The sequence below is a fragment of the Rhamphochromis longiceps genome, linkage group LG4 (assembly GCF_057381845.1).
Source record: "Rhamphochromis longiceps isolate RC_006_pf linkage group LG4, R_longiceps_female_GT1.1, whole genome shotgun sequence".
Classification (NCBI taxonomy): domain Eukaryota; kingdom Metazoa; phylum Chordata; class Actinopteri; order Cichliformes; family Cichlidae; genus Rhamphochromis; species Rhamphochromis longiceps.
In genome coordinates this window covers 36,652,822-36,679,388 of record NC_140560.1, presented here as the reverse complement: position 1 = coordinate 36,679,388, position 26,567 = coordinate 36,652,822, and the positions used below count along the sequence as shown (strand labels likewise).

Here is a 26,567-nt window from a genome sequence, read left to right as displayed (position 1 = left end):
GCTGTGGTTGCTGCTGCACGCAATGTTGATGGTGAACAGATCAAAACACTGACAGAATCCATGGATGGCAGGCTTTTGAGTGTCCTTGCAAAGAAAGGTGGCTATATTGGTCGCTGATTTGTTTTTGTTTTGTTTTTGAATGTCAGAAATGTATATTTGTGAATGTGGAGATGTTATATTGGTTTCACTGGTAAAAATAAATCATTGAAATGGGTATATATTTGTTTTTTGTTAAGTTGCCTAATAATTATGCACAGTAATAGTCACCTGCACACACAGATATCCCCCTAAAATAGCTCAAACTAAAAACAAACTAAAAACTACTTCCACAAACATTCAGCTTTGATATTAATGAGTTTTTTGGGTTCATTGAGAACATGGTTGTTGTTCAATAATAAAATTATTCCTCAAAAATACAACTTGCCTAATAATTCTGCACTCCCTGTACATGCTGATAAATAAACTGTAGGCAGAACAAACCTGTCGTTACAGGTAAGTTTACAGGTGACTTTCTACCTCAATAATGGTAGAGAGGACAGCTTTTGTACCCGAGCTATCGGAAGAGCGTTGGGCTTCATCCAGTTAATGTTGATGGTTGTCCTTGCAGTCTTCAACAAAATATGTAAAACAGCCCTCGCTGAGACATGAAGGGTCCTTCATTTATGTTTCACCATCATGTCTGCAGTTTGGGGCTGTAACAGAATAATGTGGGTTTGATCTCCAACCACACTACAACCTGGCATTTATTACTACCCTGCTGTGTGTAACGAGCCCTCTGTGCGGCTTCTCTTCATCATACACAACTGTAGGTTTCTAAGAACAGGTATTAAACTCTTGTGGGTTAAAATCCATCTTTTTGCTTTACTTCACTTACTGCATCGATTTGGTCCCCCAGCTGACTTTAATATTATTACATTTAATAAGGCCTTTGACTGAACTGCTCTTGGGTCCTTTTCAGTTTTTAATGTCTTTAAGCGTCATTTCTGTGTATATATTAAATCAGATTTTATAATTATGTGTTTAACTTAGAACAGAAGGATCAGGCTGCGTCTCAGGAGGAGATGATGTGACCCTCTATTAAAGTAAAAAAAAAAAAAATCTGGAAACTATTTCAACTGAAAATAATTAAAAAGTTCACAAGATCTTCTGAAGATGATGACGTTCTCCTTCCTTAAACATTTTGCAGACGAGAGCGCTGAGTCAGTGATTCAAAGCTGTGCCAAGTGGACGAGCAACATCGACGGGTTGATCCAGGCGTGAAAAAAACAAACTGACAGTACCGGGAGTCTTTGAGGTGGATAAAGAAATGTTTGACACTGATCCAACATTTCTAAGAACTGGAATTGCTTCATCTGTTCGAAGCCTCTGAAACTATCAGCCTGGAGCGTTTAGTGATCCGGTTTTCTCAAAGCATCACAGTGAAAAAGAACCACAGAAGAACGAGTTACTTGGCCAACACTTTCATTTGGAAAAGCAGCACGAGCACGATACAAAAACACCAATAATAAATAGTAAAAAGTTCTTGAACACAGCTGTAGAGCCGGGGCTTCGTTTACATCGCACACTGGCAATGATCAGAATGAGCTGGCATCAGCGGGCAGGTGTGGCATCTGTGCCTCTTGATCCCAAACGGTCTGAGCCGTCGTACGTCGCTCACTGACCCTGCCGAACATCAGGAGGAGGTGCCGCGTTCATCAGCAGGGATCAAAACACCGGTAACGGTGCTCACTTTGAGCACACGTTTCTCTGAAAATCTGGACAGATAGTGACGCCAGCTGATGATCTTTATTCACGTCTCAGACATAAATATTTTGAGCTGGGAATCATGCAAAGCTACTCTGACAGAGTGAAAGCGTGAAGCTGAACAGAGCGGTGATGATCCCGGAGAGTCGGGCAGATATAAAATCTGATCAATTAAAATGTTGAAGCTTGTTTTGGTAAACGACGCCCCGCTGAGCAGACAGTGTGGATGAATCACGACAGCTAACACTAACACAGGGAGAGTCACGTGTTGAATAAGGAGTGATATAAAAGGTGAGAGGGGCGGGCTGCACGGACACCTGTGCACACGTAGGTCGTCATGCGAGCGGCCGGGATGGGCTAATAGGGACGGCCCCGCCGCTCCTGCCTGCGGTCGCCCCTGGAAACCAAACACAAAGACATAAAACATCAGTGCAGTTTCCAGCCAGCGGTCGAGTTTCTCCAAGTCAACACAAACCACAGAGGCACTGCTGAGCTTGGACTTCAACAAGTCAATACTCAGACTAAGAAATAAATAAATGATTTCAAAATCAACAAAACAGATTTTTAAATGAAATGAATTTAAAAAATCTGATCAGTGGGACCAAATCTTAACCCGTGAAACCTGTTTCTCGTGTATTTACAGTCAAAACACTCCAAATCAGGCTAAAAGTGCTGGCACGTCTGGGAAGGCTCCGTCAGTGCTGATCGGTACAAACAGGTTTCAGAGCGGCATGAGCTCCATGAAAAGAAGAGGGGAACCTGCAGACTGGGAAACAGGAGCTCAGATTTTATTTAAATGGTTCATTTTCAGTTTGAACATCTGCTGTGAGTAAAATTCGAGTTTATGATTGATGACATCTGTTTTCCCACGTGTGTGTGTCTATAATCATTTAAAGCAGTTCTCCTGCTGTCTGTCGTGTGTGCAAGTGTCGTTGACTCCACCGACACTGGAAACATCTGTAAGGCCAGGGGTTAACTGTCATGATTACTCATCGATTTCCAAATGAATAACCATAAAACACTTGACGTACACGCGGGCACGCCGCCTCACAGAGCTGCCGTGCATCTTGTTGCTCACCTCACATCCATCTTGCCGGGGCCAAATCCTCCCCGCTCGCCTCCTCGGCCTCCTCTGAAGCCTCCGCTGCCGCGGTCGCCGCCGCGGCCCCTGAAGCCGCCCCGATCAAACCCCCCTCTGCGGTCTCCGCCTCCTCCGTAACCTCCTGCCAGGAAACAAATGAGGTGAGCGGGAATGCATGACTCACCAAACTGAAATGTTTCTCTGCTGTACACATATAGGTGATTACAGGAAACCAGAGTAAACCACTACAGAGCAGAAGGATTCCTTCATAAACCGCACTGTGTCTGTTATGATTTAATGCAATCATTCATTCAATATCTGCAATCTTTTACTCTAATGTAAACCTACAGCAAAGTAAAATATGCTGAAATATTAACCTCACAGCTACAAGTTTATCCTCCTGAGATGTCTTAAACATTCACAGGTCACCCTGTTCTTCTTCTCCATCTTAGATAAACTATGAATGATGAAATTCCCCTTTTTTCAAATATCATTAATTACATTTACAACTCAGAAGGTCAGAGCGTGTCCAGGCTGCTCAGATGCTACGATCAGAGTTTTAACGGTTCCTCGTTCTTTGTTGAATCAAGAAGCTCCTAAACTTTGGAACAGCTTCCTCTGCTGAATCTGCAGCTTGTTTTAAACGACTGCTAAAAACTCTTTTTTTAAAAAGGTTGGGTTTTCTTTAATCATTCGTGCATCATAGAATACATTTGCATGTGACAAACGGCAGCTGCAGGTTGTTTCAGTTGCTCCTGCTATTTTCTCCTTACTCAGAATTTTTACATAATTTCTGTAAGGATTAATAAAGTATTCTGATTCTTGCTGTGTGTGTGTTTGAGCACATAACTGTGTGTCTGCGTGTTACAAAGTCATCAGAACTACGCGATCGCACAGTACAAGTCGACCATCCTGATGCAGATGTAGAAACGTGGTCGCCAGAGTCTGCCAGGATGCGCTTATCATTAAAATCACGACGAGAAAACTTTAAAAATTACCAAATGTAAACTTGTTTTCAAGTCACAAACACACTACTTCCAAATGTAACAACTACTGGAAATAGAAGACATTTTTGTCCTGCAGCCGCCTCATGTGGAGATCAGTTATCTCAGGGAGGAGTTTACGTCACCTGAATCCTCATTCTTTTTGCTTTTGTAATCCGGTAATCCAGAAACAGCGATAAGCAGCTACGCTCCACTGCAAGCATGTGTTCTTCAGCCACATTTATGAAATAGTTCAAGATTATCTCACGAACATGACCTGCGTGAGATAAATACTGATGCTAACGCGCGTTCACTCGTCATCGCTCATTTCAGCCATCAGTAGAGCTCAGAGAGCAGATCTCAGTAGATTTTATATCATCAGACAATGACATGAAATAAAACATGATTTAATCTACAGCCCGCCCACCTATCACATATCTAACTGCAGAATACATAAAAAATAAAAATGAGCGGACACATGTCTGCGTGCTCTTCTCTTTGATCAGGTAAACTACAGCTGTGCTAAACCACAGAAAGCTCCCACAGCTAAACACACAAGCAGTAGAAGTGTACACAGAGTACATCCTGAAAGCAGCCGAGACAAAGGCTTTAGGACGAACTCCAGAACAACAAAGCAGCCGGCCGGGCGAACGTCGGGGTCGGAGGGCACACTCAGCTTCTGTTTCAGTCAGACTGAAAACAAACACTCAGAACGACTGAACAACACGAACGATAACAACATGTTCAGCTTTCTCACTCCATAATAAAAGTCTGCACGTGCTCTTTTTGTTCGTGATCCGATCGATGTGATCGCATGATTTCTGTTGTTCATCCTCTGAGTGTAAAACAACTGAGGCACGAACTGAAACTGTGATATTACAGGAGACAGTGATACCCAAACAGCGCCTCACTTAAAAACCAGCTGATCGAACAGCGTTTGGTCGGCAGGAAGTAAAGTTACCTCCACGTGTGGCTGCTAATTCTCTTCTTCTGTACTGTCTTCCTCCCCTCACCACAACCGGCCGCCCCTCCCTGAGCCTGGTTCTCTCTTGAGGTTTCTTCCTGTTAAAAGGGAGTTTCTCCTTCCCACTGTCGCCAAAGCGCTTGTTCATAGGCGGTCATATGATTGTTGGCGTTTTCTCGGTTTCTTTGTATTATTGTACGGTCGACCTCAAACAATAAAGCGCCTTGAGAGAACCGTGATTCATATAAATAACAGTGAATGGAATTTAACTGAAGTGAACTTTTAGGGTATCGTGAAAGTTATTTCAAAACTGTGATCTGTGACAGGAAGTCAGGTCAGCTCACTTGGAAAATTCTGCTTCCGCTGTTTGGTGTTCGTGACAGCGTGGGTGAAGCAGAAACAGGAACAACTACACACTTTAATAATAACTACATGTGTTTTTATTTATTTAATGCATGTTTTGACCTTAACCCTTTAAGACCTACCATAGAACCAAGTCCGCCAGAGCTTATCTTTATACTTTTACATGCTGTGGAGCCATTTGTGGGAGCATTTCAAGTTGCTATACATCAATACAACTGTTACAGCCCAAATTTTGATAATATGTCTGCATTAAGTGCATAGTAATTACATAAATTGCAAAAATGTGCAATAAACTACAAAAATTGGAAATGGTTTTTGGTTTTTTTACATATATTTCTACTTAGAGAAATTTAAGAGGTTTATCCCTCAAAACTGTAAATGCAAAAAAGTTGCACAAAATAGTTTCTAACAACAGGAAATTTATTTTGAGTGTCTTCATAGTTTTATTTTTGAGATACACTAATTTTTATATACTGCAGGAAAAACAAAAATAAATATTATACTGCAAATTTGCAAAAAAAAACCAACAGCATCTGCATCAAAATAAATGTTCAGCAGTGCAATTTGAGTTCTAAGCATCCCAGAAACTATTCAGAAAAGTCAAACATGACTTTTAAAAACACCAGTACAGGCTTATAAGGCCCCGAGGGTAAAAAACTAAAATTTCCATGAAAATGACGTCACTTCCGGTTTCGGGCAGGTAATGGCGGACATGCAAAAGTTCGCGCTGACCTATATTCCAACGTAGGAAGTGTTACGAACAGCTGATGGGATCGGCAAAGCGTGTTTCTGGAATATTATGTTTTTGTTGCTGCAAGCGCTTTTTATGCAGTTTTGCAAAGCTTTATGTGGAAGGAAACCGTGACTGAGGACAAGCTGATGGCATCAGATGTAAGTACAACTCCTCCGGTTTCATATGCAAAACAAATTATTGCGCTAGCTCACGTGGTCCCAGTTCTGCAGTGATTTAGAAATAGTTACGCAAAACAGAGCGTGCCCGGTTAAACGCATAAAGCCTTTTTTAAGTGTCTGAGTAAACTCTGTGAGTCAACAAATGTTCACCTATTTATTTATCTAATATTTATCCAGGTGTATCTAACCTCGCTCCATGGGGGGCATCCCACCAGCATCTTCAGCTTTCGGAGCTTTGCACTGGTTACACTCATTACGCCAGGAGAAGTTCAAGTTCCCACAGTTACTGAAGAGAAGAAAGGAAGACTTTAGAAGAACTGTTATATGTTGATAACAGATCCGTAGAAAGATTACTACATTAAATAAAGGTAAGACTGAGCAAAACTAAAACATCTGGCATCATATAAGCAATCATTGTACAAGATGTTTTTGTTGTGTTTTTAATTCTAATTTATTGTCATAGAGGAGTCATCAAAACTCACGGGTTTGAACACTTCCAATCTCCGGCTCGCTGCTGCCCTCCTCCACCACTGGCACCACCTCCTCCCCCTCCATTGCCACCGTTGCCTCCTGGGAAACCTCCCCCTCGACCGCCTCCGAACCCTCCACGGCCCATCGGACCTGCACGGAAGAAAACGCCACAGCATCTGTCAGCGGGACACGTGACTGATGGTTCAGTGCGAGGCTGAAGCTTTTTAATTCACTGCAAACAGTAAACGAGCATTTTTGTTACGACTCAAAGTTCACCTGTGAAGTGCACCGTGTGGTCCGACTGCTGTTTACAAGGTTATAATTTTTCACTTTATAAAACTAAAAGTAAAAAGAAAGTGACTCGCCTCCTCGCCCTCTACCTCCCCTCATGCCTCCTCGGCCTCCAAAGTCAGCTCTGCGTGTGGCAAAGGACACCTTGATTGGGTTTCCATTGAAGTCTTTACCTGGAGTAAAGCGATGAATATCAAAGGATCAGATATGAGGTATGAAATCAATAATCCTTTCTAGCTCCATATTCTTGGACTTTCCAACAGTAGCTTTGCATGAGTTACAGTTCAACATAATCCTTATTTGTCTTATACTTTAGCAGTCAGTTCCATCAAAGCCTAGTTTCCAGATACAAACCTTATAAAACCACTTAAACCACCAACAGAAACTCAAACAGTGGGGAAGCCAAAGCTCAGAGGTAATAACTCACCATCAAACCACTCGATGGCAGCTTTAGCTGAGGGGGGGTCATCGAAGGAGACCGTGGCCTCCCCCTTCAGCTTCCCCGTCTCTCTATCCGTGTACAGGTTGATCATGGGCAGGCCTGTCTTCTTGTTTACCTAAGAGGACAGAAGGAAAGGGATGAAAGTCCATGGACCAGAACTGTGAACAGCACAACAGTTCAGGTGCTGTGTGTTACCATGGAAATCAGACTAAAGGATAGAAATTCATTTAGATTCCAAATGATGAAATTCTTCTTCTTTTTCTGAAGTGTAACATAAGATTTTATGACGAGCCAACGCGATCGGGGAACCAAGAAAGAAAATGGCTTCATTCCAGTTTTTGTTAAACTTTAACATCAAGCCGGCGCTTCTTTACCATTTTAACCAGTCATCTATACATGACACATCCAAATAAATGCTTTATTGATTACTGACCAAACACAAATCAATATGTTACCTTAATGATCCCAATCTGCTTAAAAAAGTCAGCCACTGATTCAACAGTGTAGTCGTCTCCCAGGCCTTGCACAAAGATGGTGTTGTTATCAGAGTTATCCTGGTCCTGCACTGTTAGAAAATCATATAAAGTGATGTAATTCAAGCAGTAACAATGGCGTAAAGCAGGGGTGTCCTTGAGAGCTACTGTCCTGGAGCTTTTACATGCATGCCTACTCCAACACAGGCGAATAAAATTGTTGAATTAGCTCTGCAGCATACCATCAAATTTGGCAAAGGCCTGGCAACAAGCCTTTCATTTGATTCAGGGGTTTCGGAACAAGGACGCATCTAAAAGCTGCAGGACTGCAGCTCTCGAGGACAGGGGATAGAGACCTCTGTGCTAAAGGAACTACCAAAAGGCTTAATTCTCTAGAAGTGTCTCTAAAAGTGCTCAGTAAATGTAGGCTTTATTATCGGAAGAAAACTAAAACAAAGTGAAAAATGTCTGCCAATTATAAAGCCAAGAGAACCATGTCTTGGTAAATTCTTGGCATAGGAGGAAATATTTGTAGTCGTTTCTTCTGAATTTATTGGCTTTAGTTCATCTCTCAGACTGACATCACACCAACGACTGAAACTGGTTTTGCTGGTAGCTGAACAAAGAAAACAGGAAACACTTACTGAAGCCGGATCCTCCGTGTCCTGGTTCTCTTGGTCCTTAAGGACAAAAACAAACAGATGTTAGGTGTGGAAAAGGTCAGCTGTTCCATCACACACAAACAATGGTCTAACTAATAGTTAATTCATTTCATGCACACCTCATCCCCACAGGTATATCCAGCACTACTATCAAACTCTCTTTAGGTTTATCTGTCTGAACGTTTTTCATGTCTCGGCTCATTCGCTTCACCGTCATCGTTATCACGCTCCACTGAGGTCAGCGAGTGGCTCCAAGTCCCAGGAACAAGTGTAAAAAACACAACCGTCCACTTTATTGAGATACTGCCTTGTAGCTATTTCTGTGCATTGGCTTTGGTCCTTTTTTTCTCCAACGAGAACAAGCAGACTCTTTGGAAAGAGCCTTAAAGGTGGTTTGTTTACATGTTGGGTTTTTTAAGAATTGCTGCAGTCATGTTGAAGCGTTTTCTTTAACACCAACATTACAGAATCATTGAACCAGTCAAACACACTGAAACACAATTGTTTTAATTTCTATGGAACAGCCCTACATGTCATTAATTGATCCCATTGGATACTTCAGTTTTCCCACAGCTCAACAAAGGATTCTTGCAAACTGCTCAAACATACGTCCTGGGAACACGAACGCCATGTTTGCCATTCTGACAGTTGAACCCGCTCAGAAAACCATCTTCACCTGTGCAGGTTTTCAGACATTACCTCAAACACCTTACGAAGCGCTTCAGTGCATCAGGTCCCGTCACTTTTCTGAAAGGAACTTGGGCTCAATGCTCCCTCTTTAAACAAACACGGGACTGGTTATCGGACGCCAAAGGCAAACCGCCTGCAGGAGCAGATCTGCTCGTGTCCATCTGACATTAAAAGACTAGTTTGGGGGCTTTTTTTAATATATTGTTCTAGTTTGTGGCTGTGCAAACAAGGAGAACCAGTCTTTGGGCACAACTCACTGAGGAAACCAAAATAAAAAAACCAAAATAGAAAATAAAATCTGATCCGTAACTAACATGAGCAGGCATCAGTGTCCCAAGCTAAAAATCAAGATTTCAGTTTCCAGTTTATTTTTCACTGAGCTCATTTTCAACTATCTTTGACATTAAACAACTATCGGTTAGGGTGGAGCATCTGGCATTGGCTCCCTGAGAATCTTATGAGGAAATAATCAGGAAACTAGACACCACCCTCTCCACAATTATATCAGTAGTCGCAGATAGCTGAACTTTTATTGGCTGGATGGAAAACCTTAAGTTAATGCCCAACCCTAACAGGGGTCAATGACTTCATGACCTTTTATTTCTTTAAATAATTCAAATACAAACGTTTTTTTCTATTACATCTCTTCCACATAAGCACAATAAAAAACTTTACATTGCAGCTAAACTGAAGATTTTTCATTAGAAAGCATACGCCCTCGTTGGTGTTTGTGATGTTTGTGATGTTGTGGATCTTAAAGACATCCCACCCCAGCAATGAGTAAACTGGAAGAATCAGAACGGACCAAAACCAGAAGCCTGAATATGAGCATCTATTCTCAGATGCAGTGGTGAGAATTTTGATATGGACTTTCCTACACTAAACACATAACCAGTGATTATTTTAATTATACTAAAGCACGCCCACCTTTCTATATGATCAACCCACATCTGAGGATGTGACTAAGCATCCGTACCTCTTGTTCTATTGTTCCAAACTGATTCCAAAGTTTTCTGCAGAAAGGCGGGCAGACAATGGTGTTCGATCCCATCCACACTGAGGACGGTGCAGAATCAGAGCCTGGGAGATTAAACCCTACAATAAACTACTCAACAATCTTTAAAGAAAGTTCGAGTTAAGTAAGTATGTATTAGATTACTACAGCCCTTCTACAACAGGGTCTCGCCATTTGCAGGAATCCCAGTCAACATCTCCAAGTAGTTTGGGCAAACAAGGCCAAGCCCTACTGAAACAATCCAAAAAAAAAGAAGTGCCGTAACATCAATCTAAAGGTCAGGATTTAAAACAAACAAACAAAACTCATCCTAGAAGCAAGTTTATTATGAAGTTTCTATCTGAATAAATAAGAGCTCTAACTTTTCCAAAAAAATACTCTCACCAACTGAATTATTCAAAAGATGTTATGAGTCTGATCACAGATTGGTGTTTGAAAAGCTTCTTGATTGGCTCAGTCCAGTCCAGTGATACAGTCAGCACTCTGATTGGCTCTATGGTGGGAGGGGTGGCCCACCGCCATATCTGACCATGCAGAAGGCTCCCACAGATTTCTGTTCAGGATTATTTGAGCCTCCTCCTGCAATGTTTTTGTAATAGTCCCCGAATCACAGAATCACCAGTAAAACCAGTAAAGAATGACTAGAAATGTGAAAACTTTTCATACTTTCAGGTTCAGCTGATTTAAAGCAGACAATTGATGGGCAGAACGTCCAGCATCTTTGCAGTTACCCAGAGATTTTTGCAAGGCATTCTTTGAACCCTGTTTTGCTCTTACAATGTCTCTAATGAAAACACCTTTCAATCAGCACACGTTTGCTTTTTCCGCAGCTGTTGTGCTGCTTCAAAATGGCCTTGGAGTGGTAATCTTTGGGTGGTGAATGACACCAATACAGACACAGTGGCCATGCGGGGTAAACACCATTTATTGCTAGAACCTTGTTGGGCGTGCTACCTGTAAATTTTAACTAAAATAATTTGGTAATTTAAATAAAAAGCCCACATTTATATAAACTCTCCGATCCGTATCAGTTTGTGCTTCTTATTAGCAGGATTGTAAACAACTGAAAACATTTCCTTCAAGAAATATTGTCCAAACAGTTTGAAGGGCTTGAAAAAAAGATGATGACTGGACTTCTTTGGGTTTGTGAAGACGTTCACCTCTCATCCAAAAGGCTTCTTCAGTTCCCACTGCTGACCGTTGCAGGTGTCACATGAGCCGTCGTTCAGAGTAGGCATAGATGGCCTCTTTCAAACCAATGTTCATCTTGTCAAATTCTCAAATTTGACATTCTCAACATTCTCAAAATCTACCCCACTGTGGGTTAAATACCTGGGACTCTCCACCTCTTGTTTCTAGAACTGAAGGGAGTTTCACCTCCTGGATGGGAGGTGAAACGTCTTTGCAAACCCAACGAAGTCCAGTCACCTTCTTTTCGAGCTCTCAAAACTACCATGACTGGATGACTGAGAATGGTAAATGGCCTGTATTTATATAGCGCTTTACTAGTCCCTAAGGACCCCAAAGCGCTTTACATATCCAGTCATCCACCCATTCACGCACACATTCACACACTGGTGATGGCAGCTACATTGTAGCCACAGCTGCCCTGGGGCGCACTGACAGAGTCTACACAGACATGTAGTAGAACTACAGTGGAATGCATCAAGTTACCGCCATTACTACTTAATCTCTTTATGATCACAAAAGAACAAAAGCAAAACCCTCTTCAGCCTGAATGAGCATATTCTCGGATGCAGTGGTAAGAATTTAGATAGGGGCTTTCTTACTGTAATTACTTTAACAAAGCTAAAGCATGCCCGCCTTTCTATACGATCAACCCAGATCTGAGGGTATGACTAAGCATTCATGCCTCTTGTTCTATTGTTCCAAATGGATTTGCAACTGAACCAAGAATTTTCAGTTTTCATCACCGTGAGTTCCAGAGTCAGTGTCATGTGAAAAAAATTCCCAGTGTGTGCAACCCAACCAGTTTTTACCTTTCAACCGTCTTTGGTGGAAAGTACAACAGAATCAAAACATCTGTCAACAGGTTTTCAAGCCAAGCCTTAAAAACCATTTAGGGTCATTTCATCTATTTAACACGATTTGTCACATTTGCACAACACGATAAGGTAAGCAACACTTATCTCACTTCAGTCACTGAGTTTGTCACCATCCACACTTCAAATTCAAACACCGAGTGCCAGAGGAGCAGTGGAAGGGCTAATGATGCAGTTTTAACTCCCTCCGATGGACATTTCAAGTCAAACACACAAAACACGATGGGTGTTATTATCTGTACAGTCATGCTAGAGACAGTATACATCAAAAGTCTTAACATTCGCCTGACCTTCACTGTTAAATAGCTGTTTTTTCTTCAGCTTTTCAGACAGAATCAAGTTTTATCCCCCAAGCCACACTTGAAGTACCAGAGTTTGAGCTTACTCCCTTTTAGCTTTGACACACCTTTTCACTCAAGTGTTGAAGTTTTTTGTCACTTACCACCAAACTTATTGAATCCTCCACGATCGCCCATTCTGATGAAGAGGAAGAGAAAAACGACACGCATTGAAGGCTGGAGCTGACAGCGATTTCTCTCAATGGGCTGAGGTTAACCTTCACTCTCACAGCGTCTTTGCTAAACCCACCCCTCCTCACTGGCATTGTCCAAATGTACCCTTACTGCATGTTGATGTAACCCATGGACAAGAGGCCAGTGTACAAACCCTGTTAGCTGAAATTTGCATTTCTGACTCAGAAGGTGTAAAAACTTTCAAGTTCCATTTATTTCATCATAAGAGAATTAACAAACCCAAACATCAGAGCTCTGATCCCTTGGTGGGTGCTGTTTGTTTGTTTCTTTAAAGGTCTCGGAAAACCTTTATTCACTCAACACAGGGTGTCTACAGGTATGAACGACTTCAATTTAGAACCTTCAGACCTTAAAGATTTCACTTTGAGTAACACAAAGGTGAAAACACACTGACATCAGGTCAAATTTTCATTTGTTTTTATTCCCGAGTCTGAACAACACGGCGCAGACTGCTCTATCAGCATTTTCAGCCACAGGCTTTAACAGCCAAAAGTATTTTTATTCCTATTCACGTGTGTTTGACCTTCTTTCCTTTTCGATCATTGAGCAGGTTGGACAGCAGGGCCTCTCTACCGTGCTCAGGCCTGAGGCTGGGTCTCACTGGGCTTTAACTTAAAGTACTTATGTATTTTTATCCTGAGATAAAACAGTTACTGTCTGCAATGCTTTTTACACAAAGTAAAGCTAAAAATTATACTTTTAAAAGGGTAAAATTATCCATGACATGCTTTTCATTCTAAACTGCATTATATAAATAAAACCGAACTGAATGAGGCACAATTTTTTCACCCAGCGGGTGAAAGCACTTTGATATTTATACCTTTCTATAAAATTAAGCTGGTAAGAACACGCCAGTGGAAAAGTGTGTAGCAAACCCAACCCCACCCGTTTTCTCTTCAGCTGATATCTTTCCAGCAGACCAAACCATTAGCTGCTATTCACCAGGTAGATTACACATCATTTGCTCTCGCAGGTACAGCGTCGGCTTCTAAAAATTGATGCGGTCACATTGTTGTTACCTAATTATGCAGAGGAGGCCAAAATAGCAGCTTTGTGTCTTGGAAACTGTCTCAGTGACATGATTTTAAAATGTTTGAGACCCACTTAACTGAATTCAAGAAAATGTTATTCTTCTTCAGTGGTTTTTAGAGTTTCAAGTCTTTTTTAAGGACCCGTAGACACCCTGTCTTTACACAAATTGCAGCAATTCCCAAGTGTTTGAGACTTTTCTCCAAAATGACTGATTAGTATTTAAGTAATATATCCTGTGTTATTAGAAGACTATTAAATCTGACTTCCCCATAATGTGATTTTCCAAATGATGGCTTAAGAGTAGAAAGCCAGCCTGGAGAGAAGGTAAAAGCCTAGGAGAAGATTCAAAGAGTGATTAAAGCAGAGTATGGTACAGTAAACCTGCAAGGGCTGGTGGGGAAGGTGGTGGTAACAGGTGAAAAAGGCAGGTGATGGTGATATACTGAGGTGTGTTAGTTTGTAGGTAGAGTGAAGGTCACACTTTATTCTATAGAAACATTTCAGACACAAGCAAAGATGAAAAACTCGCCGTACGGCATCTTTGGTTGCCCGGTCAATGACTTGGACCAAGTAAGTAGCAGAAAATAGATCGATGGACAAAGTATTAATTACAGATAAAAAATGTATTTTAAAACAAAAAGAGTGCAAAGGGTCTGAATACTTTCTGAAGCAACTGTATACTTTACTATTTATAGCTGAATGGCATTTTTGAACTCCAGATGTGGCACAACACACATACCATTATCTTTCTTTGACGTGTTCATCCATCGTAAAACTGATAATACCCCAAAGTCATTTGTAAACTTGGATTTATCAGCTGATTAGTTCTCACTGTGGCGAATATCAAGATGACCCAGTGTGGAAGGAGATGTACAGGAAGTACACGATGGATGAGAAAATACATAATGGAATGGGAAACTAGTTTATCTGAGTCCAGCTCTAACATCGTGAGGTCACAAAGAAGAAAACGAGAGACTACGTAACCTCGTAAGAAGAACAAAAACATCAACTTACCGGTTTATGCTTCACAGCTTCAAGCAATCAGTGCTGATGTTCTTTGTTCTGTACATTTAATTCATTGGCTTTACGAAGCTTTGCTCCAACCCATTATCCATTTCTGCTGTTTTAATCCAGCTTCACCCAAAACCACTGAGGCCTCTGCAAGTATTCAGACCTCTGGGTAATAACACCAATTACCCGTGGCCGTGCACTTCTCTTTTGTGCATTAGCCTTATTACAGCATCCTGCTAGTGCACCTGTAACTTTTACTAACACGTAGTTTTCCCAGTGCTGGATCAGAGCTGAGAGAATAACCAACAACAATTCACAGTAATGTGTGATGAATGAATGATATTGAATTCAGTTTTTCCTGAGCTGTTTGGAATTTTTGTGGTTGTGGTTTCTGATTTGTATCATAGCGGAGCCTTCGTTTTTACATTTGCATCTTTTCTTTTCCAAGGTTGGAATAGATGAATCGAGTCAGTGGTATTAAAACAATCATTCTATTGAAAATGACAAATCTGAATCACATCCCAGCATCTTCAGTGTGTCCCATACTTTAGGGTTATCCTAACCCTAAAAATAACCCTAACACATCCATGTAAGACTACAGCCTCATCAGCATTCATAGACAATTCCTTTGCTTTTATTTTGAAAGTGCTGGCACTGTAAACATAGCGGGCCATGCTCGCGTTTTCACAGTCGATAGTTCGATGGCCGCATCACTACTGTGTGTCACCATCACTCTGGAGTTCGAGCTGGACAGACTTGAACAAGCTTGGAGTACATTTGACTCCACCTCCGCCTGACTCCACCCTCTTGGACTGCAGCTGGTGGCAGTTCTTGTTTTGTTTTGTTTTTTTTAAACGGAGGTCCACACTAACCAGATTCTGCCACGACGCCGAGCTCACTGAGGCATCAGAGCTGGAGACGAGACGAAGTTCAGCCACGTGACGAGGATCTTATTGAAGAGGCAGCTGATAATAGCTTCCTTATTTATTGTCTCAAGCTGTATCTTTATTATTTATGAATTTGTTTTGGAATAGACAGGCGTGCCACCTGTTGTGCTTAATGGCACAAAACACTGAATGAACCCTGTCAGACATTATAGCTCCATAGAAATAACATCAATACTTCAATAATGAACAAATAATCCATACATTGGCAGTATGTGAGATTTACTTCATCCTCTCTGATCAGAGAGCACCGACCATTCTGTTGTGTTTGCACTGACTAAGCAGAACAGGAAACAGTACTTTCAACCCATGTTGCCACAAAGTAGCGCTGAGTAAGCGCAGATTTTCAAAATAAAAGAAACCGAGTTTGGCTGCAGTGTTGTTTTTGTGTTCTGGCTGTGAACCTCTCATTTTTGGCTTACTGATCCATTCTTGACCAGATTTTTTTTATTTGTTTTTAACCTCATCACACTGTCAGGCGGGTCTGCACAGGGTCAACCGGACCACAACGCAAACCACCATGAACCAAGAAAACCCAGCTGAGTGGACGTCCTCTCTTTTATAGGACGAGCTGATATCACAGCACAGATGTTGGCTTTTAAAACTTTTACCTTTGTGCTCTTAATGTGTAAAAAACACACCTGCAGGCAGATGAAATAAGCCTGTTTAAGGTCACACTTTCTCCTCGCTGCCTCCACCTTCTGTTTTCAAAGATGAGTTTCATTCACCTGTTCTTGTGAGTACTGTAATGTTTCAGAACACACTGCTTTTTTGTGGCCATTTCACATTTCTTTTTGATTTGGTGGTAAGGTGGTCCAGTGGCCTCAGAGCAGCAGGGTCTGGGTTTGAATCTGTTTTATCGTGTGAGGAGTCTGCAGAGATGATTCACAGCTTTGGCTCTTTCACTTTTCAACCACATGTCGACTCACTGGACCTTTAGCAATGTGGTCTTCAGCGTTTTTGGGCTGGGTGGAGAGGCGCTCCACGGGATCTCTTGCAGCACTGAGGATTACATACTCTTACAAGCAGGTGAGGTCAGAGGTGTAAATATGAATCACTACTTCTTTTTTTTTTTTTTTACAGGAAAAGAAGGAAGTAGTGCGGCTCCATGTAAAACCAGATGGGTGGAGACATTAAGATGTAGCACAGCCCTGAGCTTCTGTGACTCATAAGTCAATGATTGATGACACCTACCCCATGCCTCCTCTTCCTCTTGGACCACCTCGGCCGCCTCGGTCAAAACCTCGATCGTATCCGCCACCACCGCGGCCTCCAAATCCGCCTCCACCGCGGCCCCTGCCCCCACGGCCTTCCTGACCTCCATAACCTCCATCAGGACCACCGTATCCTCCGCCTCCTCCTCCACTTATCGGCGGGCTATCGCCTCCATATCCTGAGAGAAAGTTCCAACCTCAGCAGACCAAACACTGATGTGCTTTCAATCAGTAATCAACAGCTACACAACCCCTCACCTCCACTCTGCCCGTACTGGCTCTGCTGGCTGTAGCTCGGCGGAGGAGGGGTGTTGTAGCTCGGCAGCTGGTTGTAGTGACCTCCTCCGTGCTGAGACGGTTGTGGGTGGCTTCCGCTGCCCCCGTAGTTACCACCAGGCTGCCCTCCACTGCTGCCGTAACTGCCTCCGCTCGCTCCGCTGCTCGGTGGCTGGTAGGCGGGAGCTGGCGAGTTGCCTTCATAGCTGTTAGAAAACAGGAAGTGTTAAAGACTACAAAGCAACATGGCAGCTCACATACGAGAGACTCAAACTGCAGCTGCTCAATTATGGTGAAAACCTTAATCCTGATTATTTTGTTCAATGCTGTAATCTCAATCATTCACTTGGCGGCTCATCAGCCTTTTACCGCTAAGGGCCAAAAATGATTTGACTGTAAATGAACAAACATTTACTGAACTTGAACATGTCTGAATGTCCTCAAAATGAACACAATGCAAATGAAAGCATGTTTGGCCTCCGCAGTAACAGAGGGGTAAAGAGAAGTTCAGGTGGCAGCGGACACGTGCACGTCGACACACCTGAACTAATTAAAAAGAGGCTTTGTGTGATGAAATTAGCTAAAAGGGTCACCGTCTGCAAGTCCACGCTGGCTTCAAAGGACACATACCTGGCGATCAGCAGAGAGCTGAGGTCGCCACAGAGGAAGTTTGCTCCTATAACTGGAGCGCCCCCTGCTGTACTCACATGAAACTGCAGTAACGGCGCCTTTTTAAAGTTCTATTCGATTTAAACTAGTTCGGCCTCTAGGCTGACCTATAATATAATGAAAAACAGAGCACCTGCTTTATTAGGATTAGTATCATAGAGATAAGCACTGAATTACTGAGACTGAGCTCGGCTTATGTTGTACTTTATACTGGGGACCAGTATGAACATTTGATTTTTATTACAGGAGTGTTCTGACCACCATCAAACAACAAAAACTAACTGCACTCCAAAATTATTTAAAACTAAAGACGAATGCGGCCTTTAAATTATTCTTTTTTTGACTGCTTCTATCAAGGTTCGCTAAAGTTCACCTGCCTCCATCTCCTGCTATCCCAGCATCCTCCTCTCTCACACCGCAGGTAAAGTCAGTGAGGTTTGTGGTTGCTCCTAAACACTACCGCTGTGCAGATGGGGCAGAAATCAGTGAATTAAAGGCGAGGTGAACGTGAGCATACCTCGCAGAGGATGGAGGAGGAGGCTGCTGCTGCTGCTGGCTGTACCCGGAGAATGACGACTGCTGGCTGTAGCTCATGCTGGACGGCTGGTTGCTGCTGTTATAGCCACCGGAGCTGTAGGACTGACTTGAGTGACCATACCCACCACCACCACCACCACCCTGGTTGGAGGATGGAGACCCGTATCCACCTGGGAAAAGGAAACTGATTCACAGTTGACTGGAAAACGGTGACTGTGGATTTGGGCGGACGTTGGGGCTTCCTCTACCTGACTGAGGATGGCCGTAGCCGCTATAGCCTCCCTGACTGTAGGAGCTGGAGCTGCTGTCAGAGCTCTGGTTGTAGCCTCCGTAGCCCTGCTGGCCGTAACCCGGGCCAGACGACGGACCGTAGCCCTGGCTAGCACCGCCACCTCCACCATAGGATGGATAGCTGCACACACCAACCAAGAATACACCGTTTCAAATTGTTTTCATTGACTTACAAAACAAAATCATTTCCACGGTTAAATGCAAGGACTTACTTTTCTTGTTTTAACCCAAATTCAAAACCTAAATGTATTTACTCTGAATGAGTATTAATGACTGAAAGCTTCATGAATGAATAAAGACATGATTTACATAACTTACCCCTGGCTAGATGTTTGGGAATAATCTGTGGGAAAAAGCAGAGAGGGTTAATATTAAAGTCAGTTTTGATGATAGCAATAAAACATCCAAACAGCGTCAGACATAATCTATAACCTCACAAACTCAACAGTAACTATATAAGACACATTTTAATGGTAATTATTAAATGAATAAACTATATTCTATCTGTAAAAACACTTTTTAAGAAGGCCACGTCACTGCTTTTTATCATCCAGAAATGGAAACTGGTAATACTTAGGCTCAGTTTTCATGACATGGACTAAAACTGATTCTCTTTTAGTCTGGGACTAGATTCAATCCATGTCCGGGAGATCTATCCAAACCGAACATAATTAACAAAAACAGACGATTTAAAGTGTTTCAGACTGCAACACTGTGAAACTATTTATGAATACATTAAAAACCAGACACCAAATCCACTGAATTCAAATTTGTCAGATCAGTCTGGATGTGGGAGAGAGACACACTCAGTACTTTTAAGATTATGCTTAAAACTTTTGTTTAGTGACATAGTTAGGGCTGGATCGGGTGATCCCGAACCGACAGGCTTCCCATGATGCACTGAGCATTTCTTCTTCGCTCACACCACTCTGCATCTTATCATTTGTTGTCTCTACTCTCTTACCCCCAGCTCGGTGTTATGGACAAGCCTCGGGGGTCCTGATCCTCCCAATCAAGTCACTGTGCTGCTGAATCCTAATGACACACTTCAGCTATAAGTTACACTAAATCACATGATAATGAAAAACACCCATATTGCTGATAAGCTGCTGCAGTGCAGCTCAGTTTAATGATGCAGTTCACATCAGTCTAGAGCTTCCTGTGCAGGTCAGAAGTATCTCTGTGTCTCATCGGTGTGTGCAGCGAGCTTTAAAGCATGACACTGCATGAAAATGGCAACACAAATGGAAATGTGACAGGATATTGTGCCCTAGTGTGTGTGTTGTGAGTTCACTGATCCAATCAAACACAGTCGCCCTTTTATAACTATAAACTTTGAGTGTCCTGTGCTTATATGTTTGGAAATATTTACGGCCTGTTTATTTATTGTTTCGTGTTTTTCTGGAATAGCAAAGCCCTCCCTGTCGGTTACCCTCCAGTTCAAACACCCAGCCTGCTGCTCCCTCCCCTCACCCCCATCAGGCAGATGGCTGCTCCTCCCTGATCCTGGTACTAACGCAGGGTTCTTCCTGTTAACAGGACTTTTCCTCACAGGGGGCCATGTGACTGTTTCTGTGTTGTTGCAGGCTCTTTACCTGACAGTATTAATAATCCAGCCCACAGATGCCAAAAAATTAATAATGAAATGTCTTTCATTATTTGGGGTTGAGTTGAACCCGCCCGGTGTAGGTGAGCTGGGTTTGCTCGGTCTCCGCTCTGATGTCCTTCTAATAAACCGAGGACAGGGGTTAAAGCAGCGCGATCGGCACAGGGGGGCGGTTACTCTGCTCGAGACCGCAGTGAGCCACCAGAAACTGGGTCAGCAGCAAAACCGGGCTAACGGCGAACTAATCGGACCGCAGCAGCTTCGGTTACTCAGAGTTAACCGAAGCTAGGCGGCGGGGCGGTCGTGCAGCCGGACAAACGGTGGCGTAAGGCCTGCATGAATTAAATGTGATAATAAAGGATGGACGCCACGCCCCCAGAGAGCCATTTAAACTGCAGCTAGCCGCTAGCTGTCCTCTGTTCACCGGCAGGTGAAGGTGATGCTATCTTTAGCTAACCGGCTCCGACGCCCAGACCCCAGACAGATTTGCCCGTTTCTCTTACCGTTAGACGCCATTTACACGGAGACAGCGCCGCTTCGGCCTTTCTCTCGGTCAAACAACGCGTCGTTGGATGATTAAACCGAAGAAGAGGACGAATCGACACGACGCTCGACCCACTAGCGCCGCCGTCTTCAGCTGCTGTTCCTCCGCCGCCCGCCAGGGGGAGCGCAGCAGTATCGATGATGTTTAGTTTTATGTCAGGTGAAAAATGGTCCATCATCACAAGATGTGATGAGATGTGACTTCTTATAACACAAAATAGTAGTAGATTAATAGTAATGATAGTAATACAGTATCATTTTAATAACAACAACAGTAAAAATCATTTTTAATCATTTCTTTTCGTTTTTTCTTCAGAAGGAAAGTGAGTGCATTTATGGTGATGGAAATAATAGTTATGACAAACCTAGTTTGAGTAGCAAACATAATTCTAAAATGCTCTATAAGTCATTTCCACCCATCCACCATGGGGTCTTGTCCTGAAGGTCAGAGATCAAAATCTTTCTGGGGGTTAAAAGCCATAAATTGGGAATCTATTTAGGTGTCAGTCCAGTCAGAAAACACACACTGTGGACTTGATAAGATAAGATAGATTCCATATAATTTAGAGCTGATTTAAATTTGTAAACACTGGATTTTATGTGTGAGGGCAGATTATTCCAGAGAAAACCTGGTCACATTTCAGGGGGTGTTTCTCTGTCCTTTAGATCTCACTGCTGAAGGAGAATCCATAAAAGTGGCCATCACTGCATTGAACATGCATGGACAAAGGAACAAGTGCCTTCATTTGGATAGCGGGAGACCTGTGAGAGCAAATAAATGCATTCAGTTTCATCAGAAATGTTTTATTCTGAAGATACAGTAAATTAATTTTTTTTATTTTCCATCTAACAGTCCAGGAGTAAAAGGCAGGTCTGCACATGATAAAGCAGGATCACTTTCCTGAGAGAAAATGTCAAAGTAAACCCGTCTGTTTTCATCACCGTGGCAACATGTTTCCACAGAAACAAGCTTCATTATCACAGGTAAGTCGCTACAGAGCAGGCGTGATTCCTGCTGTAATGATCGAACACATCTCTGTCAGCTTTCTGTATATGAGAGCGTCCTGTGTGGTGACTGTGCTGAGGTCACCACATCTGTGATTTTACTACATGTTCACTGTCAACAGGAAGAAACAGGCAGTTTGTCTGCGGGGGTTGCCATGGTCGTGTCCCTTTCAGCGGTCTGGGAACTTGGACTTGAGTCACTGGTGTTTCCTAGTTTTCGATTCTTGTTTCTTAGTTCTTGTGACGCCATCTTTGCTTCCTGTTTTTACTGTGTGATCTTTCCAGAGATGTGTTTCAGGTCTACGGTTGGTTTATTCGTTATCGTTTCCTCGTATATTCCTCCCTTCTTTCCTGTCTGTTTTCACTGTTCCCTCTCCCTAAGTCTTTTATTGTTTCCAGTTTTTACTGTTTTACTTTTGGATATTTTACCTTTTGTTTCCTAGTTCTGGATGAAGCATCTTTCTGTCTTTTTGGGCCTGTTAAGCAGGCACGTGCAGAGGGGGGGGCTAGAGGGGCTTGAGCACCCGCCCCTTTCCTGATGGGTGCCCAAAGTGCCCTTTTGTTGAGGTAACTTTTTAAAAAAAAATTATTATTACTTTTTATGTGTGTGTGCGGAGTCCTGTCTGTGCCCCTCAACAATAATATTTAACTATTAATCACAGTTTTGCTAAATAAAAGGATCTGGCTTGCATCAGTCACATGATCACATTTAACCAATGATCGCCCTTGACGGCAGAACGCGCTGGTTACGAGCCGGGAACGAGCTCACAAAGAGCACGCGCATTTTTAGCGGTCCGGAGCTGCAGGAGAAACACAAGTTAACTCAGAGACACAGACTGATGCGACACAACCAGTAAGTAGGTGTACAGCGTACACTGTAGTGTGTAGCACCCAGGAGTATTAGCTTATTACGTACACGTTGGTAAGCTGTCTTGTTGCAACTGACGAACTGAAACAAACGAGCGTGCTGTGTGTGCAACAGCGCGACAAACATTACCTGTCCTTTTATTAACTGCACAGGTAGTGCTGGTCACAGCTGCTGGCTACCTGTGTAAGGCTGTCATGGGTCTGTAGCTCTGTCACCGTTTTAGGGAACATATTTCGTTTTAAAGTAAGTTTCCTGCCTTTCTGGAGGGATTATATTTCACTAAAAAATGATCTAATATGCATGTCCACATAATAATTATTATAATTATAATATATTAAAAAACACAAGCTGTATTTTAAAGAACATACATTAAGAAGCAGATTATATTAGATTTATATTTTAAATAAGACAAAAGTTGGATGTTACAGCAGTAAAATGATTGTATCTCTACAGTTTAAACATGTAATAAGCTTTGCCCCTGCACAGAGAGGATAGTGAAACAAATGCAATCATCATAAATACATTATTTCATATTTATTACTTCCCCCTCCTCATTGCTTTATTATTGTAGCTCTAGTAATAAATAATAATGTAAGGATTCTGGATCAGCACCATGATGCCCATAGTATATACAGTATTCAGAAGAAGGTCTAAAGTGTCACTGTGTGTGCATGTGTGTGTTTTATTTAGCTGGATTTAAAAAAAATATTACTCATGATATAACATTGTCCAGACATGCCTGGTAAGGACATGAGGAGGAAACAGCAGAGCTGTGTGAGGCTACTAAAGGCAGTGCTATAACATTTTTCTGTCATCATTTTATTTTAGATTAAGTGCTGGAGTTGTTAGGTGTGGACAATTAGATTATAGTTTATTGCAATAGCAAGTTGTGCCTTGTTCTCAGATAGACAGCAAGTGGAGAGTGATATATGAAATGATGGGAAGGAAGGAAGAAGAGAAGCAAAGAGTGATTCACAGGCAGAGCCTAAATTATTTCTCACAGTTTTTTGTGTCCTTATGGTTCCAAGCGCTGTCACCAATCTTTGCACTTTGTTATTATCTCATGACACTTGTTTAATCAGCTACCATCTCTCCTGTGGACTTTTTAATGTCTACAGTCTCAGATCAACACAGCCCTGCCCTTCCCATATTAGATTCTTGATGAATGTGTGTTGTTATTCAGCCTGGTTCAATGTGCCCCTTTTTAACTTTGGGCACCCGCCCCTTTAAACCTCTCTGCACGGCCCTGCTGTTAAGTTTGACTTTTTAATAAAAAGGTGGTTAAGTGTGCACTTAAAAGAAAAACAGCATTCTCACACACACACAAGCTGATGCCATGTGTTTGACTGACATTTGTCACTGAGCAGTTGAACAGGTGTACCTAACAGAGTGGCAGGGTGTGTGAATTGTTGCGATTGTGATTAGACGATTGGTTTGTACCTGTAAGATTATGTTTATCTTTTGTTATTCTAAATGTAGATGAATGACATTTTAAGTGTTAACAGTGAAGTGTTGTTCATGCTCAAAGAAGCAGGTCCTTTGATTTCTGTACAAACACAGTGAAAAGCTGCAGTTACACCTGAGCCTGACAGAGCTGCAGAGGTCTGACTGCACTGTGACCGAGGCACAGGACGAGACGATGGACGGCTTCAGCCCGGCTTCAGCCCGCTGTGGTCCTCGCTGCCAACATCAACCTCAGCGCTTTAGACCGAGACCCATGCATCAGAGCACCCTGAGCCTGGGCGACACGCCGCCCTGCTACACCACCACCCACACCCAGGTCTCCTCAGTGCAGTCGCTGTTCGTGTGGATCATCACGCATCCACAGTCTCTACCATCTTAGATTTTATGTTTTCACTAAAAATAGAATACAGGTTCTAATGGTTTTATTTTACATGTCAGTAATGTATACGTTTAAACGTCCTACAAATCCAGCTCTCGGGTACGATTCTAGCCCTTCCCTCTCCTCTTCTCCTGGTCAGAGTTATTCCGGCAGGTCGGCCGATGGACGTCCTCTCGTCTTCCGCCTCAGAGACCCCAGCTTCCCCTCCCAGCACCGCAGCCAGCTGGATCTCCGTGACAACAGCATGCCGCCGCAGAGTGTGCTGCAGTCACACAGCAAAGAGGTGTATGCGCCCCAGCACGTGACTCCGGTGAGGCGGAAAACCATCTTTCAGATGGTTAAAGACAGACTCTGGAGTATTTTAAGTCTTATCTACTTACATTTTTACTTCCATCATATTTCTATAACTCTTCTTTTGTGCCTGCATGAATGAGGAAATATTAACATGCTTTATTTCTTTGTGTTGATGCAGTTAAGAGGTCAGAGTTGTTTCGATCTGTTGTCTTTCTGTAGTCACAGTTTTTTCATCCCAGCTTTTATCTCAGTAAGTTGTCACATGACCATCCTGGTGGTGATGATCTGCCTGGACCCTGCATTAGAAGCATATTTTATTAGGGGAAGAAATCAGTTAATGCCAAATCTTCCCTCAGTTATAATTAAAATTATGTTTGGGAGACTTTTCTTTAATTTCAACTTTTTATTTTAGACTTATCTAAATTTTAAAATAACTTATACATGAATTAAAGCTACTGCCTGTCATGAAATATGACTATATATTAAGGACAGAACCAGCTTCTGCTTCTCTCCAGAGAGTCGACCCAAAGTTGGAAAACTGGACTCGGTATAACAGCAGCCGCGCCATCAGAGAGCTCATCAGTCAGCATCAGCATCATCCACCCGAGTGCCAGAGCACCTACAGGACGGAGCACCCGACCCCGGAGTTCGACGGCTCGTCACTGCAGGCCAGCGGCAGACAGACACAGCGGCACCGACACTACATCCTGACAGGTAACACTCACAGCTTGTGTCCTTGTGGTCACAGTAATAACGGACCGCGCAGCGCCGTCTTTGAGCGGCACGCTCAGCCACAGTAATGCCATAAAAATCGTATCGTTTCTTAACAGGCAATGCAAACTGTTTTAGCAATCCTGCTTTGTACAGAAAAATGCAGCAAAAACAGAATATCAGGATAATTAATCTCTGCTGTGTGCAACATAATAAAAACTACCAGTAATAACTGTGCATACACTTTCAAAGTATTCCACAGAGGAATAAACTGATTTTTAGTTAGCTTTGCTGTTTGGACATTTGTTCCCTGTCTGCAGGTGAACCGACGCAGGTGTTTGAGCCGGGGAAGTCCAGCAGACGGTCCAGAGATCAGCAGCTGTGGGCGACCAGACGCTGGGAGACGGACTGTACTGCGTTCAGACTCTACTGATAGAAAGTAACGCCACAGCAAACCTCCATTAAATGTGCAAACCCTGTCAGGACTCTGTGGTCTGCAGATGCTTCTCAGAGCATTCCTATATGATGCAGGAACAGCATTTCTCCTCCAGGACTCAGTGAACAGAAACAATAAGTGAACTTTAACTGAAGGGGCTCAGATGGGCAGGAAAACACAGAAATACTAAAATCCAAAGCCCACGAGAGGCTCCAGCAGGGAGTCGACCGCCAGCTTTACAGCATAAACACGTTTACAGCCGGACAGGTGAGACACAGGTGGCTGTAGCTGCTAGCATTTTTATAGCATCATCTGACCAATGATATGGCTGCTGTGAGGTACTAACAGACACGGCAAGAAATATTGGTGAAATTCTGGCTGTTACTAATCAGCAGGTCTGTGTGATACAAGCATACAGTGTGTGGTGATTGCTAAGTTATCAGCTAATGCCATCACCCTCTCATCCAAATATCACTACTGGACCCAAAATTCTAGGGTCCTAAGCCACTAATGAAAGCCCCCCACCCAGTTTAACCAACAATAAAAGCTTCAAATCTGAGAGAAATATTCAATCCTGTACTCCCACTGTGGTCCAATAACG

At 42.7% G+C, this 26,567-nt stretch overlaps 2 protein-coding genes across 5 annotated transcripts; one reads left to right on the top strand and one right to left on the bottom strand.

Annotated features, from left to right (window-relative positions):
- Positions 1-1,444: 1,444 nt before the first annotated feature.
- On the bottom strand, positions 1,445-20,918 carry fus (FUS RNA binding protein). The gene is made up of 15 exons (XM_085404821.1): positions 20,770-20,918; positions 18,979-19,003; positions 18,618-18,781; positions 18,350-18,539; positions 17,146-17,369; positions 16,868-17,066; positions 12,596-12,630; positions 8,368-8,403; positions 7,706-7,815; positions 7,236-7,365; positions 6,883-6,981; positions 6,529-6,667; positions 6,235-6,332; positions 2,822-2,966; positions 1,445-2,140 (listed from the first exon to the last, which is right to left on the bottom strand). The coding sequence occupies exons 1-15, from the start codon at positions 20,780-20,782 to the stop codon at positions 2,101-2,103; spliced, it is 1,647 nt and encodes a 548-aa protein (XP_085260947.1). The 5' UTR covers positions 20,783-20,918; the 3' UTR covers positions 1,445-2,100.
- Positions 20,828-26,335, top strand: LOC146672256 (uncharacterized). 4 transcript variants are annotated; one of them, XM_085404832.1, is made up of 7 exons: positions 20,828-20,969; positions 21,476-21,573; positions 21,663-21,793; positions 24,243-24,462; positions 24,665-24,835; positions 25,335-25,533; positions 25,851-26,335. In XM_085404832.1, exons 4-7 carry the CDS (start codon positions 24,322-24,324, stop codon positions 25,961-25,963), a joined length of 624 nt encoding a protein of 207 aa, XP_085260958.1. In that variant the 5' UTR covers positions 20,828-20,969; positions 21,476-21,573; positions 21,663-21,793; positions 24,243-24,321; the 3' UTR covers positions 25,964-26,335. The 4 variants fall into 4 exon arrangements, with proteins under 4 accessions (XP_085260958.1, XP_085260959.1, XP_085260957.1 ...); XM_085404833.1 differs by lacking the exon at positions 20,828-20,969 and having other exon boundaries at positions 20,995-21,573; XM_085404831.1 differs by lacking the exons at positions 20,828-20,969; positions 21,476-21,573; positions 21,663-21,793 and adding an exon at positions 22,569-22,667 and having other exon boundaries at positions 24,217-24,462.
- Positions 26,336-26,567: the final 232 nt, after the last annotated feature.